The sequence below is a fragment of the Diprion similis genome, chromosome 9 (genome assembly GCF_021155765.1).
Source record: "Diprion similis isolate iyDipSimi1 chromosome 9, iyDipSimi1.1, whole genome shotgun sequence".
NCBI classification, from domain to species: Eukaryota; Metazoa; Arthropoda; class Insecta; order Hymenoptera; family Diprionidae; genus Diprion; species Diprion similis.
The window spans coordinates 1,542,241-1,561,983 of NC_060113.1; the positions used below are offsets into that span (position 1 = coordinate 1,542,241).

A 19,743-nucleotide genomic window follows, 5' to 3' on the forward strand; every position below is an offset into this window, starting at 1 on the left:
AATCTCTATCTGCGAACCGGTTAAGTCTTTTTTTTATGAAGCCATGTTTATTCGAGGAAATAAATTTGATAAAACCAGTTCGAGACGTTCTTCAATACGAACACTATATCAAGTTTATGTATTCTATAACCTTCGACAAGTTTTCAAAGTTAGGTATGGAGGAGGATCGTATGAACGGACAGGCGAATGGTTGACAGCGAATGCTAAGAATTAAAATGTCAGCGAAGATTTCTGTTTATTTATTCAATTTTTCTCACTCATTAGGACACTTGAGATACAACGTTTGGTGTTTGTATAAGTGTGTGGCGAATCGTTGCAGCTGAAAATCAACAGTGCTGTAATTTGGTCTGCATCGTGTAGATATTATAATGCATAATTCCTGCATAGGGATAGGTTTACATATAAATACATGTATGTATGTATGCATAATTGGTACAAAAAGATAAAATAAAGAATATTATTTGTCCAAATACCTTATTTAACTGATAAAATCCATCCATATAATTATCCTCTCTATCACCATGTAAGTGTATAGAATAGCGTAAAAATATGCGCATAGTAATGAGATCGATACACACAGACCTGGGTAAGCATTCTCCGTTGGAGTGTTGAAGCGGTGCACTGGACTAGTTTCGTTTGTCGCAATGAACACTTGTGATCTAAATTAATTTAATGTAATCGCATTGATAATTCTGAAATTTAATACATCCTAATTTCCATCGTTAATTTAAGAAAAAAAAAAAAAAAAAAAAGGAGAATAAAAAATTTCACCAATATGGTTCTCAAGTGTGAGCGCCTCAACTCTCCAATCACCAAGTGAGTAATTTATATTGTGTTTCATGATTCTTAATGAAATTTACTAATATTGTTTCTCGGTCCAGCCACGCGTCAATTAAGCCAAGTGAAAAATATCCAGTTTTACAAATACAACCGCGGCAAAATTATATTTTGCTTCTTCTCTGAACACTTTTATATATGTATAATTAAGAAGCCTGTATAAATAACTTCTCTTAATATCATTTTCTAAACCATAAATGGCCACGAGAAAGAAATAGTGATTGCATCGTATCTAGTAGAGAAATACAAGTAATTTGAAAATAAGATTAAATCTTTTAAAATTGAAAAGACAACTGGTAACACGGTCGTTTATTAATGGATATTATGGTCGCCTATAATGGTATTGTTCATCGCGGACTTCCTGCCATATTGCACTTTTAAATTATACATAAATACACACTTCAACAATTAGGTATTTGTATTTGAAAAATGTTATCATCGGTTTGGTGTCATCTCAATCTCCCGCTCGAGTTTCCTCACTATTACAGTATTTTTGACAAATTGTGTAAGCTTTTTTTTCTTCACCTTACAATTTCGACACGCATGTTTATAATTCTGGGCTTCAAAATTTATAAAACTGGGAGTTGAGATTCGTTGACTTTAATGACGGTAGGTCCAAACAATCGCCTGCCCTGGGGCAAGGAACCGAAATGGTCCAACAGCAGTTAAGGCTGTGATTGGTTGAAACAATATGTGACTGTCGTCCACGATGCCAGGAATTTACACGAGTCATCAATCTGTGCATTGCTGTTAAATTGCTATCCTTTCAAGCTCTATCTTATTACGTAACTGTAATTTTTTAAATTTTATGTCTTTTCAAACAAAGAGTAAAAGACTTTCGATAAATTCCCGAAATCGCGGGCTAAGTCCAATTAATCAAGCTTTCCACAGAACGTCTTTATTTTTAAACACTTCATAAATGACACTCAATAAATAACAGAACTTCTACATGTTCAATTTCGATAAACTGGTTATGTTTCTCAATTTATGGAAGCTACCAAAATTTCAATTCAAGCCATTTTTCTCCTAAATTTAACACTCCAACATTCTACAGTCAAGGAACTGGTCTACGTAATGCCTTGATTGTGAAAAATTCGCATTAAACCTCTGTAATTCACAAAATTAATGAGAAAGCTTTCCGATGACAAAAACGATGAAATAAAATATATAGCCAGATCAAATGTGTTCATTTTCCATTGATAAGTCACGTCAATAATTGAATTGCCAATATTTTGTAGAAGCTTCTTGAAAGAAAAAAGAAAGTAAACTAGAGAGTCTAATCTAACTTCGTAATTCATTACTCGTGTAATACCTGCGTTTCATTGCAAGCTATAGATTGTAACTAGCGGATGAATGAAATTCAGTCACTTTGATGATAACTATTAACTTATGTGGGTAGTTGCAATAACTGATCACACTGCAAATGCATTTCGCTTATACACAATTCACAAAATTTTACTAGAGACTTAGAAGTCAGATAATGATAGCGAAAGCTTCTGTAACACCGTGGTTTTATTGCATGTGAATATTACTTTTTTAAATAATAGCAAACAAAGGATACTAGGGTCTTGTGGGATGATAATAGACACTGTCTTGGACGAATAACCAGGTATCATCCACTTATCGAGGAACATAACCACTAGATGTAAGTGTATGATAACAATGTGTAGAGATACGTACACGTCTATATGGGTCACAGTATGCTGTTTTCTGAGTATCAAGAAAAAAGAAAGAGAGACACTGTGAATATGTAGTCGTATTTCAGGAGATCGAGTCTTCCCTAGCTACGGATAATCCGTTAAACTATAAGAATTTTTACTTGCAATGCATTAGAATAAATCATAAATTGGGACATGACAATTAATAATAATAATAAGAATAATAATAACAACAACAACAACAACAATGATGATGAGATTAGTTTCAAACAAAAATGTATTAAGAAACGAATTTTCTTTAAATTAGGTATTACTTTCGAGAAAATAATGAAAATTGTTGATGTAAAAAATCAGTGTGATTCAGTCTCGATTGGCTGAGACTTTTTTAAATTGATTGGATCCATGGCTTGAGAAGACTGAGCAAAGGTTAGGAGATGGAAAAACGGCGTGAGTCGAGTGAAGAGAGCTAACGTTTTAATAAACACTCTCCGTACTTACCACTCACTCAATCGTCGCCGACTTGTTTCTTCCGAAGAAAGGCTTTGAACTGAATCGATGATATTAATTAAACGTACTATTAGATACGCTTTGCACTTAGTTATTAATGCATGTAATTTCAGTTTGTATAAATTCGATTCAGCCCAAAGTGATAACAAAATAAAATTTGCGACAGACTAACCTGAGGCGGCTCAGCCTCCACGCTGCCTCCAGACTTATATACTTTTACAAAATTAATACAGATTGTGTAATCTGTATAAGAAAACGTCAACGCTTGAAGATTTGGAAAAAGTTAATCCAGATCGTAAGGGCGAAGGTTGGAAAAAAAAAAAATCAACCAAATCTTATCGCGATGCAATAAGCTAAAAATATTTACAAATAAGAATATTTTTAAACCAGAATTCAACGCCAGAGTAAAATCTACGATTCAAAGCTTCTCAAGCAATAACGAAAATATCAATAGTTATAATACAGATGAGCAGAAATTTGTTATTTTTGTTTCCTCATCAAACGTTCCACTCTATTTTGTAATGTTCGTTCAATATGCATATACATACATATATATATATACACACACAGATATCTCAATGTATATACTCGTTATTGTTTATTGAAATATAAATAAAGAAAATTGCGATGCGTTACACTTGGTGAATGTGTGAAAAAAATATTGTATCCTGGTAGCAGCGTGAAGCACCACCTATATCCGCGTTTGCGAGCAGCCTCTCCAAGAGGAAATTGGTGTATGGGGTAAACCGAAAAGACGTCGTGAGAAAGAGTGCGAGATGGATCGTTTAAAATCCCTGGTACAATTTAAACGTGATGTGAAAAATCGAAAATAAAACTAGAGAAAAAGAATAAGAAATGATAATTTTATACCTCAACTGACTCGATAAACACGAGAAGATAGCAACGAATATGTGAGTCTGCATTTCATTCCGCCACATTGCCGGAATACTCGACTGCATTAACTTAATGAAAAAAAAAAAACGAAATGAAAAAGTGTAAATATATAATAAGCGTGCAATTGAGAAAGTTTTGCTAATTTAATCCACATTGGGTACGCTTATTATCGACTCCACAATAAGAGTCCAAGGGAATTTTTCAATAAAAGTCAGAAACGAGTAGGTGAAAGATGAAGATATGTTCAATCTAACCAGTATGACGTGTCTTCTTAGTGTCGTGACTATTAAAAACAGTTCAAAAACTTCGGCAGCCCACTTCCATGATTAACAAATCGCTCTCTTTCTCTCAACGGCTGCCGGAAGTTACTGACATCATGACATAATATCAATAATAATAATATTAATAGTAATAATTATTATTTGAAAAACAAATAGTTTGGCTAACTTCGTGTTAACATGATGGTTTTAGATGCAGCTGATGTGGAGGCTTCCGAGGCTTCGCTTCATCGTCGATCGAACGTCCTCGATGGTATCGTCAGATTCCAGCCGCTACGGGCGGGCCCAAAGCACGAAATGCAGAGGTGGGTTGGGCCCGTCCGAGGGGGGCGATCATCTGAAGCGCGGATGCATCATCGGGGCGAGCATTGGTGCTCCTGGAAATCCCATGGGAGTGGCGAACGCTGGGTGCATCGCACCCGGCGGTAGGGCGCCTATCATCCCTGCAAAAAACCACGACTGAATTCAACTCATCCACCACACGACTCTTATTTAAAACAAGATTCAGAAGGAAAAAAAAAACAATAATTTAAAAAAAAAAAGAGAGAACATATCAACAGCATTTCGGTATACTTACGTCAGCCTCAGTCTCCACGAATAATAAACATATATCTCCATACTCCGCGTCGTAACACAGACAAAAATTTATAGCGCATTGTACTTTACATTCAAACCTGTCGTTGAATCAGAAATTTATACTTTGTCTCACTTGAAAAGGTGGTTCAAGATAAGAACGAAAAGAATAGAATACAAAATAAAGTGTAGTAAAAGGGTCTGGTACAAAGATTGTCATTTGTTTTCGTGAATTATTGAAAATATTTGCGTAGAAGTTACAGAAATAAGGTGTCTGTAGTATACGACGCTGAGTAGGATTGAACGCAATTCGACTACAACTGTGTTGAAGAGAAATTCGAGTGACAGCTGACTTGATTACAACGGGTACAGAAAATAGGATGAGATAAAAAATCATTGATTGCTTCCGTTCCATCTTTTGACAATTTTATATCGATTGATTATTGAGTAGGTGATATAAAATGCAAAGTATTAGCGATCGATTTTTGTCAGTGATTAATTCAGTTGTTTTTCTTTACAGTGACGGGCCAAGTATTTTTCAGGTAAATTTTATTTGAACAAACGGAAAGAACTGTAGATTTCGAACAATCAGCATGCAATGTGCTGTATACATTAGCAAGTCAACAACAAATGATTAAACTGTGCTAAACGATTACCACACAAACTGCACACCATACTAAAGTCTAGCAATGACTTGCGCCTGCAGTCGCCAATCATTGGGAGATGAAATCTAATCAGTCATCTGTCACTTGCTTTCAATTTCACAAGCCGCAGTATCGCGCTGAATATTCTATCTACAAATATCATATCCCCATTTGTTAGGTTTAATTTTATTTAATTGTTTAACATACATACATATATATGTATATATGCAATATTCCAATTATGTAATATAGTATATATGCTGGTATGTGAATTCGTTACTTACTGTCGGTCAGGTCAAACTTATATAAATGTATATGTGTGACACAAAGCTAGGCTAGTGTGAATATTATATAGTTATGTTCGGTGTTGCAAATTTATTTTTATGAAACATTTCATTCAAAACTAAAAGCATAATTACGATCAAGATAATCGACTTTTTCATATACTTGTATCATTTTTCATGAACGCGCAATAATTATTCAAAACTTTTAATCAAACACACGATGTGCATTGACGTAGTTAAAACTATAAAAATTAATGAAACAGGACGAAGGACTTTTTGGAGTAAATTGTCCCCTTCATTTGTAATTTGCTAGAAAGAAAAATCAAAAAGCAAATATGTATTGACAATAATTTGAATTGAAGTGTACAGAGGCAAAAATGGATAGAAAAGAAAAGAGAAAAAACTTTGCAGGTAAGAATTTCCTCATTTTTTTTATTGTATACTTTCATTTATGTTTACCCTTTAATAATTGATCTACTCTGACTTTAACATACTGCCACTTTAAAACTTGAAAACCAAGAATAATGTGTAATTTATGTGTCATATAAAAAAAATTTCAAGTAAGAATTAAAATTTGAAAAAATTGGGTTCATGAAAAATGCACCAATGCCGCCTTGGCGGTTGTAAATTTCAAACAACGGACAAAACCGTGCCCAAAAAGCATTTTCACTACTGTATCACAACACCAGGAGTCAAGCTATAAATATAAGAGACAGGATATATTATGATGTATGGTTGGCATGGGATGGTAAGTGATTACAAGATAGTAAGGTAAAGAGAAACAGTGAGTAGAGGCTAAAAATAAAACCAAAGTAAAATAAAAAAATTAAAAATAAAACGAACGCAAAAAATTTATGTATGTTTATGTAATAATAAATGTATGATATTCAAATACGGCCGAGCGGGCGCGATCTAAGAGTATATTTTATTTATGATCAAACCGATAGCCTTGGTGAAAACCTAATCCACCGAAATATCAAGAATTACTTGACATGAGTTAAAAGTTGTCTTTGAATTTTTCTTACCCAAGTTAATAAGCTATTAAATTGTGTTTGACAAAGAATCCTGTTCATTTTTGTAATGTCTACACTTTTTCTTTCCCACGAAATTAAGACATGTTTGAATTTGGCGTAGTGAATTAGTTTTAAACTACCTCGGAGTAAGTCATTGAAATATATATCAATGGTAAATAAATAAATAGATGGGCATGATTTGTTGTTAGACTGAGAACTATAGTTCAAGATTTTAAGAAAAGTGTATGATCATTTAGCGATTGAATAAACAGTTTTAATATGATAAATGTTACAGCCTTGAAAACGAAAGTTAATGTCAGTAATTAAGAATATGAGAATGACCGCTCGGCCTGTTAGCCAAAAAAATTGGCAACCTGCCGCCTAACAATGATGACAAGAATAGTAACGATAATAATAGTTGAAATTGTGACGATGATAATGACATAAATAATAAATGTGGTGTTGAGTATGCTAATGAGGATGATGACGATGATGACGATGATGACGATGATAATGATGATGATGACAATAATAATAAAATAAAAGTAATGAGATATAGGCCATGTCACCGCATGCTATTTGCTAAGGACCAACCTTGTTGCACTTGTATAAAACACGGTTTTAGTAACCAGACTGGGAACGTTCGTTCAACACTCACCGAGGAGTGACAGGGCGCCCTGCAAACGCACCGTTATAACGTAAACGTACGACGCTGTCGTCAGTTCGGCGCATGGGTGAATCCTGAGTGTGCTATTTTTCTGTTTTTCACTTGTTTTGTTTTTATATATATAGATTTTTTTACTCCATATTCACGTAATTCTGGACTTAATGGTCAATATCGAATTGGATATCGGATAAGAGTGCAACATCTTATACATTATTATCAATATTATTATCTGTTCCACATTTTTATGCAATTTTTAGAAAAGCGAAAAATATTTTTGCAAGAGATTCATTCGTTTGACTGCTGTCACTGTACACTGATTACTCTTCGAGTCAGAAGCCAAGTAAAGTACATACATTGCAATAGTTTGATGCCGTGTACTTTAAAACTGATGTAAAAATATATATATTTACATCGGTTTCAAAGTACATAGCATCAAACTATTGCAATAACAGCCATCATTGTGACGGAAAGATATTGACGGTAATCGTCGAGCTTTAGACTAAGCTGCTGTATCCATACGACACCCAAAACGAATCGCCTAATGCAAATAGTGGGGGTATATAGCTATTGAAAAAAATAGCAATTAAGAAGATACGGAAATTAAAAGTGTACCGTGGATCCAGGACGCTGAAGAAAACTTTTTCTGACCAAATAATGGATTCGATAGAAGATTATAACTGTCTTGTAGTGGTTTCATATTAGTCTATCCATTGATTTGCATCACTCAAAAATCCCACCACACTAAAACGCAACCTCAGTCCATCCAACCCCGCCCTTCAGACTAAAGAGAAAAGAAACTCCACAAGACAGTAGATAAAATAAAAATCAAAAATAGAGAAGATCGGTAAAGTTCTCCGCAAATCCGTTCACCCAGAATCGTTTTCTTCAATGGTATCAGTGGTTCTCATTTGAAGTATAATATGCAACCACTACACATAATAGAAAAGCCCATAATTATTGTACGTCGTTATATTTCTTTTTCTTTTTTCTCATTAAATTTTCAACTCGGTCTGCCGAGACTCCCAACGCTCCGAGGGATGGGGCCAGGGCTGGCAGGGGTTTTGGAAAATAGAAAATGGACAGGGGCAATGGGGCTGGAGTCCAGGGGATAAAGACATTGGACACTTACCTGGAGGCAGGCCCATGGGGGGCGGTCGCATCATGTTACCTCCATGAATAAGAGCGGGTGCAGCCAAGGTCATAGTCGGGCGCATCAGAGGGGCCATAAGGGCGACTGAACTGACCGGCATAGCCGCGGAGGCTGGAACCATAACGGTCTGAGGCGGTCGCTGGAATCGTTGTTGCTGTTGCTGGAGTGCACTAAGGGCTGCCTGTTGTCTCTGTTGCTGGTCTTGATACGCCGCCGCAGCAGATGCAGCAGCAGCAACATGCTGCTGGTGTTGATGTTGCTGATGTTGCTGCTGCTGATGCTGTTGCTGCTGCTGCTGCTGATGTTGGTGCTGCAATGCAGCTACGTGCTGAGACGTTTCTGCTTGTGTAGGCCTGGTATCTTCTGTCTGGCGCCGTTGGTACTTGGGTAACCTGGCTCGTATTTCTTCCTAAAGTTTCAACAGAATTTCAATTTAAATAGTCTATTTGACCAATGTATAGACCATTGCGTAATCAATCTGTCAACTGGTCTTCAAAATCTGCGTTAACAAAGAGCAAATCTGTTAAAAAGTGTACAGACTTCAAACAATCGGTTAGTTATTATGAATCGCTCCACGAGGTAGTTCTCCAGCTATCTTACTCCAATACCGTAACTCCATCCACAGACAGTGAATAGGACAAGAAAAACAATCGCTTACCAGACTAAGATCCTCTTGGGGATGGATTATTTTGCTAGCAGCGCCAGTCGTCGCAATAAGGTTAACTTTTTGGTCATTTGTACTGTTGCTTTGCAGACTTGCAGCGTTATTATCACCACCTCCATATGCCGGGAACGTCGGTTTCATTGGGCCAATAGAACCTCCCGCTATTGATGTTATTGGCTTGAAGTCAGCACCCAACGGCAAAGATCCAGGCGCGGAAGACGTCGCTGTCGATACAACACTTGGAAAGAGTGGCCTGGCGGGCATTGATGCACCCGAAACCGGTGGCTGCATTCCTGGAGGCATTCCTGGCATCCCCTGCATCATTCTGAGATGAAGATAGAATTTATGGGTTAAAATTTGTAAAATAGCTGGAATTGGATGCACAAGATTTAATTAAATGATTATTAATTGTGAAAATTGTTCACAAAAGTTAAAATCAAAGAATGAAACCCATTTTTTTTTCATTCAGAGAACAGAGATACAAAAGATTTCAATTACTAAATTGAAGAACCATTATTCAAATAAATTCCAAATACCCAGGCCCCATGAAAGGAGGTCCGACAGGTCCCATGGGCCCCATCATTTGGTGCATGTGAGGTGGAAACTGTCCCATGTGCGGAGGCATTCCATGGTGGGCAGACAGACCAGGCATAACTCCCGACATCATGCTGGAACCGGTAGGAACGGCCCCAGGTGCAGAGCCGAGTAGACCTTCCGGCTTGGATTTTTTGGGAGCTGGTTCATCTTCTCCAGAGCTTGGCGATCCCGGCCGACCCCCATTTCTTTGTCTCTCATGTTCTTTGGCGTCATTTGGCGGTATACCTTCCATACCATATATTTCTATTTCAATGTTACTCCGATTAGGAAGAGAATTTGGTACTTTGTCGATAGCCTCTTTGTGGACCTGAAATAAACGGAAGAAAGGACTTTAGCAGAGTTTCAAAGGTTAGAAATGTAGTCTCTGAACTTATGCTGGATTAGAAAGAAAACGTGACAAAATCGATCACTTCTCTTAGGATTTAAGAATCAATATTGACGTGTCTCTCACCTGCATGCAGTGTATACTCAGTCCGGGACCAGTGTATAGCTTTTTATGGCATATATGACACTTGAAGTGTTTCGCCTTTTGGTGCTGGATCAGAATTTTTTCGTCATCGAATTCGCGATTGCAGTACCTGCGTTGTGATTAAGGAGAAAACGTAGAGTATAGACGGTCAGAGGTAACAGATATTCCGTTGTTTTCGACAATTCGTTTCGTCAGCAGCAAGGGAATTACCCGTGCACTGAGGACCGCTGATGATATAGGGTAAGCCCTACCTGTGACCTACAAAATCGTCCAGCGCCAAATATGTAAAAAGGATACCAGCACCACGGTCTCGACTGCTTCTTCTTCTTACGTCCCATGCTTTCTAACTCTTGAATTAATTTATATTACAAATATATCCACGCAAGGATTGTATTACGCGTCAGGTCGTTCCCGCGTCGTACCTTCTACGTGAGGATGCGACGGATACGAGCTTTACAAAATGGCTGTCACTACACTCGTCGAGGGGCGATCGGAGGCAGGAAAAAGGAATTCGCGCACTGATCTGGTATTATGCGATAGAGCGGGAGCCGTGGTATGAGCGACGGCGGTACGGGGCGGGGGATTTCAGGTGCTAGTTGATATAGGGCGCTTTCCTTTTACATCAATTTTCTGACACAAATCGACACTAAGTGATTTCATTGGTCGGATGTAACGGAATAGGCCAATGAAATCACTTAGTGTAGTGTAGTATTGGAAAATTGACGTAAATGGAAATCGCATTTTCCAGTCAAAATCCTTTGGTGATGCTTGTGACGTAAGAGAAATGCATACCAGCGGCCATCTTACGTTGTGCGAGCGGGCCACTTTGACCTAATATATTCTACAGTCAACGCTTAAATTTACTTAAAAACAAATTCAAATCTTCACGATTGCAGGCAAAATAGTTGTGATTGTGAACATTCTATGTTAATTGGTTAATAAGTATGTATCAATCTCTCGTCTATCGATTTTGGCGGGATCTGTGTGTAATGGCGACCTAGTTTAAACAATAGACCAATGATTGAGGCGCCACGAACTTAACAATTTATAGCTAATTTAATGATCGAACTTTCGGATGTTACTTGTATTCTTAGTTTTTAAAATGCAATTTAGATAATATTTTGGTTGGCATGTTTGTAATTCGTTGCGTTGTACAATCACTCAACTGATACCGCGTTAAGATGACAAACTCGCTAATCCAATTTTATCATTCGTGTGGTCTGAATTCGAGTAAAGTTGCAAAATTATTATTGCAAACCAATAAAATAAAAAATTCAATAATGATATTGTTGTAAATTTTTCTGCAGAATTCTAGTGAATTTTTCACACGAAAAAAGAAATTGAAAAAATATCCGCATTTAGTCGGAACTTTTGCTTTTGCTCTAGAATCATTTCATTTGATTCGCAGTTCTCTTCTGACGTTCTTGAATTAAATTAAAAAATATTACATCGTTTTATGCAAATTATACCAAGAAATTTTTAAATTCGTATGATTTTGGGGTAGCTTTTGTATATAAAAGATAAGAAAGTGTACCAAATGACACTGAGAAACCTTTGCTAACAATTATAAGAAATGTAGTAACACGTAATATTTATTGTCGTTATAATTCTATTAAAAATATGTATGAACAAATCCTACTGCTTTAGGCAATAGTATATTTGTTTTCTATTGACATTGATAAAACTATTCATATTCTATCCGCGTACGAAACAGATAATTATTGCATGTAAAAAAATTTTTTAATAATTTTTTTTTTCCTGTAAATGTACAGTACTTAAGTAGCAAGGTATAAAATTTTTGAGCGCAGGGCTCTTTGTCATTCTGATTATCAAGGCATAATATTTACTCATAATTTACGTCGTTTGGTACTTGGTTCGCCAGGCGCCTTCTCTTTACTCTCTTCAACTTCTGCAGATCTTCTATCACGAACAGTTGTTGTCAATCTTTTTGGCGAAGGGCACAACCCTAATTCGGGTAATCTGTAAAAACGATCATGATGTGTACATTGCTTTATCGTAAAGGCAGTCATCAGCAAACCCTCAACAGTATGGCGAATTTATTTTTACCTCAATTCCGAGTCTACGACAGACGAGCTCGAGCTTGAGCTTGAGGATGACTCAGGGATGATAGTAGGCCGATTTTCTTTAGTATTTGTGCTCTGTTTCGACAATATTGACTGACTGTACGGCTTTGATCCCTGTGTAGAGCTGTAGTAATCTTTGTTTAGGTTCGGTGTTGGAAAGTGGATGTTGTTCTCATCACAATATTTTCCTACATCCAGTATGGCGCACTTTGTGCAGTTATAAGTTTTGTATATCCCAACCAAATAATCAGCTAGTTCAAACATGTTGGATCGCAAGGAAATAACTATAAATTGAGCATTTTTTGTTCGTTCCTGAAAAGAGCAGTCATCATTAATCGCGAGGTACTTGAATTCTAAAGTTTGAAATCTAAATCTGAATGGTAAAGGAATTTTGTAAGATTTTTTATAGTAGGATATTGTACAAAATGTAGGTATATTTGACTGTACTGATTTTACCTTTATGTAATTACCAACAATCGACACATTTTTAAAATCCAAAGCTGCATCTATCTCGTCCATAAAATATAACGGTGTAGGCTTGTAATGATGTAACGCAAAAACTAGAGCCAAAGAGCTGAGAGTTTTTTCACCGCCGCTGAGGTTGCTGATATTTTTCCACGACTTTTTCGGGGGCCTAACACTGCGAATTAAATTCCAGTTATAAGTTCAAGATTGTTAAAAAATCAGTTTCTCGATCAAAGTCCTGAAAACAATTTCTAAGTAAGTACCTGAAAACAATTCCTTCGTTGAAAGGATCCAAGGAATCGACCAGTTCCAACTCAGCATCACCTCCAAGAGTGATCATCTGATACATCTCCTTCAATTTACTTGTAATAATCAGAAAACCAGCAAGAAATTCATGAGTTCTACGACGCCTGCTATCCTCGAATATATCTCGCAGCTTGTTTCTGTGAACTGTAATTTCTTCCAGCTCCTGGGCACGACGCACATAGAGAGCATCTTTTTCGAAATATTCCTTAATCAATTGCATGTTCGGAATTTCTGCTGGGAGCCTGACAAACAATTGCATTCAAATATGAACTCGTGTAAAGTACAATGTATAGTGTATTTCGGATACCATTGATTTTTCAGCAAGTTTAGCTACCTTTCTTTTGTTTTCTCTATTAGCTCGGCAACCATTTTAGGATCCAATTGGCGGACCTCTTCCTCTGGGATTTCCTCAAATTCCTGTACACTTTCACCAGGAATAGGTTGAAGTTTTAATGAGGAAATCTGAAAGAAGGTATTAATGTGTTGTAAGAGCACACGTGCTTCATTGTAATATTGTTTTGCGGTGCTAAAGTAATACTAGACTCCTACCTTTCTCGTATATTCAGGAATTTTTTGTTGACACGATTCAAGAACCTTATTCATCTCTCTGATTTGCTGGTCTAGCTCAATTTTAACGGCTTTCATTTTATTCTCGCGTTCTTGCAAAGCATTCAACTCTGCTTTGAAAGTTGCCAAACTTTCGTCTCTTTCCACAAGTTCTTCTGTCACTTCGTTCAGAGACTCTAAGAGCTCCTTAGCTTTCGTTTCGAAACTAACTTTTTCTTGCTGTATTTCACGAATTTTATTTTCACAGGTATGAACGCTGGTTTCCAACGTTTCAATTTGCTGTGCCACTTTTTTTGAATCCCTATTTAAAAATGAAGATATTTTATATGCCTTGTGTGTCAACATATTATCAAATTTCTAGATGAACGAACGTACCTTTCTGCAGTTTTAATAGCAACTTGTAGCCTGCATATTTCTCCCCTAGCCTTATCGATTTTTTTCGACAAATCAGTGATATTTTTTTGCTGACTTTTTACCTTGCCCCCAGCTATTTCTTCAATTTCTTGATTTATTTTATCTACTTCATGTTCCGTTGACTTTGAATCACTCTCTGCTTTTTCAAGTTCTTTTGCAGCAGATTCCACTGCTTTGGTCATTTTCTTTACCTCATTTGGATTTGAGACACTCTCAGCAGCTTTCTTTTCTTGAATTTTCAGCTGTGATTCTAAAGATGGTTTCTGTTTCGTCAGAGACTAAAACACGAAATAATATGATAATTAAAGTTATGGATATAAGTTTAAAATGAAGTGTAAGGCAAACTTTTTGCATGTTACTGACCTGTACTTCAATCGAGTATTTCTCTCTGTCCATTTTCATGTCAGTCAGTGATCTGGATAGCGAGTCGATTTGCGGTTCAAGCTGGTGCTGTCGATCCTTAAGTTGGTTGCACTCCTCATAAATTTTATCAAGATCAACTTGCAACTTTTCAACATCAGCTGCACATGGTTCAGCTCTAACAATGCTTTGGCCCATCCTACCTTGGAGAGAGGTACGTCCACCACCGCTCATCGTTCCTGTTGGTGAAAGAAAAGCAAATATTCAAAAGTCGACCACGTGAAGAATGAAAAGTGATAGTTCAAAAAATGCTACTAATTTTTAACCAACCTGACGTCTCAATTAGCTCTCCCTTCAAGGTGACGACTCTATGTCTTTGCTCGCCGTAAGCAATTCTTGTAGCTTGGTCCAGATCACGAGCGACTAAGGTGTTTCTTAGACCATAATAAAACGCTGGGAGAACTTCCTCGTCCTCGACCCTGATAAGATCAAAAAGCCTGGGAACATTTTCTGGCGTGGCTATCCTTTCTCTGCATTCGGACCACAACCTTTGCTGCTTTTCCAGAGCAATGAAAGTCGCCCGCCCGATATCATTTTGCCGCAGAAATGCTATGCAACGTTGAGCAGTATCGACTGTATCCACAACAATGTTGTCTAATGGCCCGCATGCTGTTGAAATGGCTACGTCATACTTGCTATCTATGGCACCAAGATCACCCTGTGAAGTAGTTAGGAGAGTAAGTCGCGAGACATGTTAGATGAATCGGTATTGGTCCAATTTTATGTTCTACCCACCAGCCTGCCTCTGATTCCAGGGATATTGCCTTGTCTTTTCTGCTGCATGAGGGCATCCAACACCCTGTTTCTAGACTTGCTGGCATTCATGGCTGATCTTTGTTCTTCAACTCGAATTCTTGTATTTCTTAATTGAGCCGTCGCTGATAGGTCTCGTTGTTTAACTGTGTCAAATTCTCTCTGAGCTTCCGCCAAGCTTTTTTCCGTAGCCGGTATTTTAGTGTCAAACACTTTTATTTGTTCCTTTCTTTGCCGTAATAAGTCATTTGTATTTTTTAACGACTCCTGCAATTCCTCAAGCTTCGCTTTCTCCGATACTTCTGCTGACGTGTACAACCGAAGACTGGACTGAGCAATTTCCAGATTACCTCTTGCTTGATCAACATTTTTTCTCAGCGACATTAATTCCGTTTCCAGCAATCTTCGCTGTTCCAGCAGCGGTTCAGTTTTCTTTTTCAGACCATTCATAAGTGTTGCCAGGGTTGCTTCAGCCTTTTCACGATCAGCTATACAGCGCTCATGCAATGCCTCACACTCTGCGATATCCTTAGCATTCTTTTCCGGCACTTTGCTCAGTCCTTCAAGCTTTTCCTTCTCCTAATTTATTGAGCAATGAATGCAAGATGTTATACATGTTATCTTACTTTGATCGACTTTGGTATTGAATCAGAAGCTGAAAAACATGTTTAGAGATTAATGAACTTGGTCAAGAACTTACCGTTTTAACTGATGTCATGTTGGCCTTCCGCCTTTTATTAGTTTCCACCAATTCTGCATGCAACTGTTCATCCTTTTTTTTTATTTCTTCGTACTTTGCAGTCAACTGGTCCTTTTTGTTTTGCAAGACATCCCATTTTTTACATTTTTCTTTCATTTCTGCTTGTTTTTCATTCTTCTGCGTTTTGACTAGACTCATTTCATCCATGAGCTTCTGGCAATCATTATCCATTTCCACCTTCTTTAATTCTTTTTCAGTACATTCGTCTTGGGCACGTAATCTGTGTTAAAGGAAGTGGATTTTCATAGACATTTTGTTACCATTAGATAATTACAAACTCAATTAACGATAATTCCAATCAATCCAATGCATTTTCTCACTTACCTTTTGCAATGATACAACTGATGCTGAAGTTTTGCAATCTTATTTTCGCATTTCAAATATCGTACAGCTTGCTGCATAGGCTCTTCCAGCTCTTCCTTTTCCTTCTCCACGACCTGCAGTCGATTGAGATGTTCAGCTCTATTTTCAGTCAACAACTCAATTTTTTCTGATAATTTTTCCAACGGCTCTTTGTACCGAACCGTACCAATAATGTCTTCCAAGAACTCAAGCATACCCGTGTCATTATTCGTCTGGCCTTTTGGTTTCATCATTGCTATTTGTTCCACTTCACCCTGAGAAAAATAAACATTATACTCTCAATTGGCAGAAGAAAGGAAATCACAAAGTAATAAGTTAACCAAGCATGTGAAGAGAGGAAGGTTCAGTATTCATTCTTGCGATTAATTTTCAACATTAAATCGCAAAAGGAAAGATTACACAGTTACGAAATAATTCCTATACCTGAAGAATTAGGAATCGATTGTAGTCTAGATCAACACCACACTCTCTTAGTACTTTAGCAACTTCTTTGAATTGCACTTTTTTCCCGTTTAGTTGATAAAAAGATGAATTATCTTTAAATGCTGTCCTGGATATAACAATCTCACTGTTTGGAACAACATCGTATTCATGTCCTGGCTGTGGAGCAAAAATATATCTTGAAAAAAATGTCTGCCAACTGAACTGCCAGCACTAAAGTCACCAAGCAAAACTTTGAATCTGTTTTCTGAACTAGACCTACCTTATCGATTATTGTTTGAAAATGTACAGCCACAGTACAACTCGAGCAGTTCGGATGTTCACTTGAGTTATGAATAAGTACAGATATCTTTTTGGACCTTATCTTGCTTGCTCTGTACCCAAAAACGAATAGCATCGAATCGATTACATTACTTTTACCGCTACCATTGGGTCCGATTATCGCTGAGAAACACTGCAATCAAAAAGTAGCAATTCATTCTTTGCAATAAAGAGAAAGTATCCCATCAATTATTGTACGGAATATCTGCTGACTATCAACGATACTGTCTAAACACGAAAACTTTGATGCTTTGAAATCTTTTCAAAGAATGGGTTTTCAAAATTTCCAAACAAACCAACTCGTAACGATTCGACTCACCTTGTGAAATGGTCCGATTACTTGTTTGCCAGCATAACTTTTGAAATTATGATTAACTATCTTCGTTATCATTATTCTAGGCCCATTTTCGTCCACTTCGCTTATCGGCTTAGGTGGCGGAGGTATATAAATATCATCGTCTATTCTGACGCCGCCCTCGTCGTCGCTGTCGACGCCTCCGTTATCCGAAGGCTCCGTCTCCATCTCTTCATCGGAGTAATCGGTGTTGCATTGGTTTCTACTGGCCATATTTGCATCGGTTTTACGAACATATGGATCATCCAGTTAATGTCAATATTTGTTGCTCTAAAGAAATGCAAAATAAGGGCCTCGCTGTGTCTGCTCTGTAAACTAGAGACAAGCGGTTGGTTAAAGTGTTTCATGTTTCACCAGCGATTTATTGATAAAGCAATTCGAACAATGTTGAATTAAAATTCTAGAATGATTCATCCGACTGTTGAAACAAGCTGAAAGAATTCTAATTCTAAACTTCGTTTACACAATCGCAGTAAAAACAATCGAGTTGTTTTGATAGGTTATGTTTATTTTTTGAAAAAATATTGGCATTCAAATCCTCGTAAATTGGCTGGATTCACGTCGAGATTTCCAGCAAAATTTCGGTTGCGAGACCTTTTCACCGCGTTGACGTTTTGTTTCACCATATGATGCGATTAGAAATAGGAAATCTACTCAAAATTGTGCAAAACTTGACGCCTACTTAACCTCGGCGGTACAGATACTCACATATCTCTGATACTGACTCAGCTGGCCGCACATAAACATGCCACTATTCACAGAGAAACGTTCCACACGAATGTTTAGCGTCAAACGATACCTCCGGTGTTACGATATCGTCAATATTCTCAAAAATAACACTCGCATGCCGCCTCGCTTTCAAAGGATAAATATTTTCAACTAACTGCCATGGCGTAACGCGGGGCATAGCGTCGGTTTCTAGACGCGGTGAAACAAACGAATATCGCCCCAAATCGCTCCAAATTATCGAGTACTTCAAGGGATAACTATGACCCGGGAAATTTGAACAATCAAAGGGATACATCCATGTCTTATTCTTGGAATCGCAATGATAATATAATCCGAATTAACGAATTACATTCAAACAGTCTTATTTGAAATCACAACGTTCAAATTCTCACCAATCGGCGTTAAGTTGCCGTTGCAGCCGCACAGCAAGGTTACATTCAAAATATAGAACGCTACAAAACACGACTAAAAAGAACAGTGGAATAATTAATTTTCAACAACGGACAAGAATGCGACGAAACTCGATCCACATTGTAACGTGCAAAATCTTTTTCATTGCGATTTTGATTTTTCTTTCTTATTTTAGCTCCACATGGTAAAAATAACATCTCATCAAACATGCATCGGTTTTTATGCTCGAAATAACTTCGACACTAACGAATTTGTGTACTAAACGTAGCAAAGCTCTAACACAAGACTCCGTGGCGCAACGGTAGCGCGTCTGACTCCAGATCAGAAGGTTGCGTGTTCAAATCACGTCGGGGTCATAGGAAATTTTTTTGCAACTTTATTAACGGAATTTAGCAACTGCAACTCCAATTTTGAGAGAAAGATGGAAATTTTTGCTCCGGAAGCTATTAGACCAGCTTTAAATGGAACAAAACGTTAATCCGATTGATCAATGAGTAAAATTGCACAAATTTTTAAACCTCTATGATAACTTTCTGAACAAGTTTTAGAGATTCAATATTGAACATAATAATCGGTTGGTTGTTGTGCCCAAAAAAAAAAAAAAAAAAAAAATTACTCCACTCAAGGTCGTTCGAGGATAAAAAGTATTTACGAATCTTCGATAGATTCTACTCAGCGTTATCAACTGGTGATTAAACCAACAACCGTACGGCCATAAGTATAATCCTATCTCACGAAAAACAAAACTTGATATTTGTAGTATCCACTATTTTTCTCGAAAAAGGTAGCGCTACGATCTTTCAATTATACGAATTCTCAAGCAGTTAGCAACAACGAGAAACGCAAACGTAAAGGCGGTTACGAGTCGTGTACACATTGGTCTATCATGTGTGCATATAATAAAGTTATAAAGCGTTCTCAACGCGACACGCAAGTAAAAGCGACGATAGGCAAGTTATACACACTCAGTTTAATTCAAGGTGAGATAGTCTCAAAGATTATACACGCGACGAACTGCCAACCGAGTTGTAAGCTAAACAGTTTAAACTGGTTACAAAATGAAATGCCAAATTTATAATAATGTATACAAAATCAATTGAATACACAAATTGGGTACAA

The 19,743-nt window shown here is 37.2% G+C and overlaps 2 protein-coding genes and 1 non-coding gene across 8 annotated transcripts; 1 reads left to right on the forward strand and 2 right to left on the reverse strand.

Annotated features, from left to right (window-relative positions):
* Positions 1-215: 215 nt before the first annotated feature.
* Positions 216-10,751, reverse strand: LOC124410671 (BUB3-interacting and GLEBS motif-containing protein ZNF207-like). Of its 4 annotated transcripts, XR_006929614.1 has the most exons (7): positions 10,533-10,748; positions 10,218-10,344; positions 9,706-10,073; positions 9,164-9,494; positions 8,485-8,914; positions 7,283-7,365; positions 216-4,617 (listed from the first exon to the last, which is right to left on the reverse strand). XR_006929614.1 is itself a non-coding variant. In XM_046889226.1 (6 exons), exons 1-6 carry the CDS (start codon positions 10,571-10,573, stop codon positions 4,508-4,510), a joined length of 1,407 nt encoding a protein of 468 aa, XP_046745182.1. In that variant the 5' UTR covers positions 10,574-10,748; the 3' UTR covers positions 216-4,507. The 4 variants fall into 4 exon arrangements, 3 of the variants coding, with proteins under 3 accessions (XP_046745182.1, XP_046745183.1, XP_046745181.1); XM_046889226.1 differs by lacking the exon at positions 7,283-7,365; XM_046889227.1 differs by having other exon boundaries at positions 216-7,365.
* Positions 10,752-11,877: 1,126 nt separating this feature from the next.
* Positions 11,878-18,374, reverse strand: LOC124410685 (structural maintenance of chromosomes protein 4). Of its 3 annotated transcripts, none has more exons than XM_046889249.1 (16): positions 18,193-18,374; positions 17,449-17,752; positions 17,071-17,262; positions 16,791-16,967; positions 16,329-16,621; positions 15,945-16,224; positions 15,227-15,823; positions 14,762-15,149; positions 14,435-14,670; positions 14,033-14,349; positions 13,640-13,958; positions 13,425-13,552; positions 13,048-13,332; positions 12,776-12,959; positions 12,303-12,631; positions 11,878-12,215 (listed from the first exon to the last, which is right to left on the reverse strand). In XM_046889249.1, exons 2-16 carry the CDS (start codon positions 17,695-17,697, stop codon positions 12,083-12,085), a joined length of 4,107 nt encoding a protein of 1,368 aa, XP_046745205.1. In that variant the 5' UTR covers positions 17,698-17,752; positions 18,193-18,374; the 3' UTR covers positions 11,878-12,082. The 3 variants fall into 3 exon arrangements, with proteins under 3 accessions (XP_046745205.1, XP_046745203.1, XP_046745204.1); XM_046889247.1 differs by having other exon boundaries at positions 17,449-17,799; XM_046889248.1 differs by lacking the exon at positions 18,193-18,374 and adding an exon at positions 18,079-18,192 and having other exon boundaries at positions 17,449-17,799.
* Positions 18,375-18,908: 534 nt separating this feature from the next.
* Positions 18,909-18,980, forward strand: Trnaw-cca. The gene has a single exon. It is a non-coding gene; the product is annotated as a tRNA-Trp (tRNA).
* The last annotated feature ends 763 nt before the right edge of the window (positions 18,981-19,743 follow it).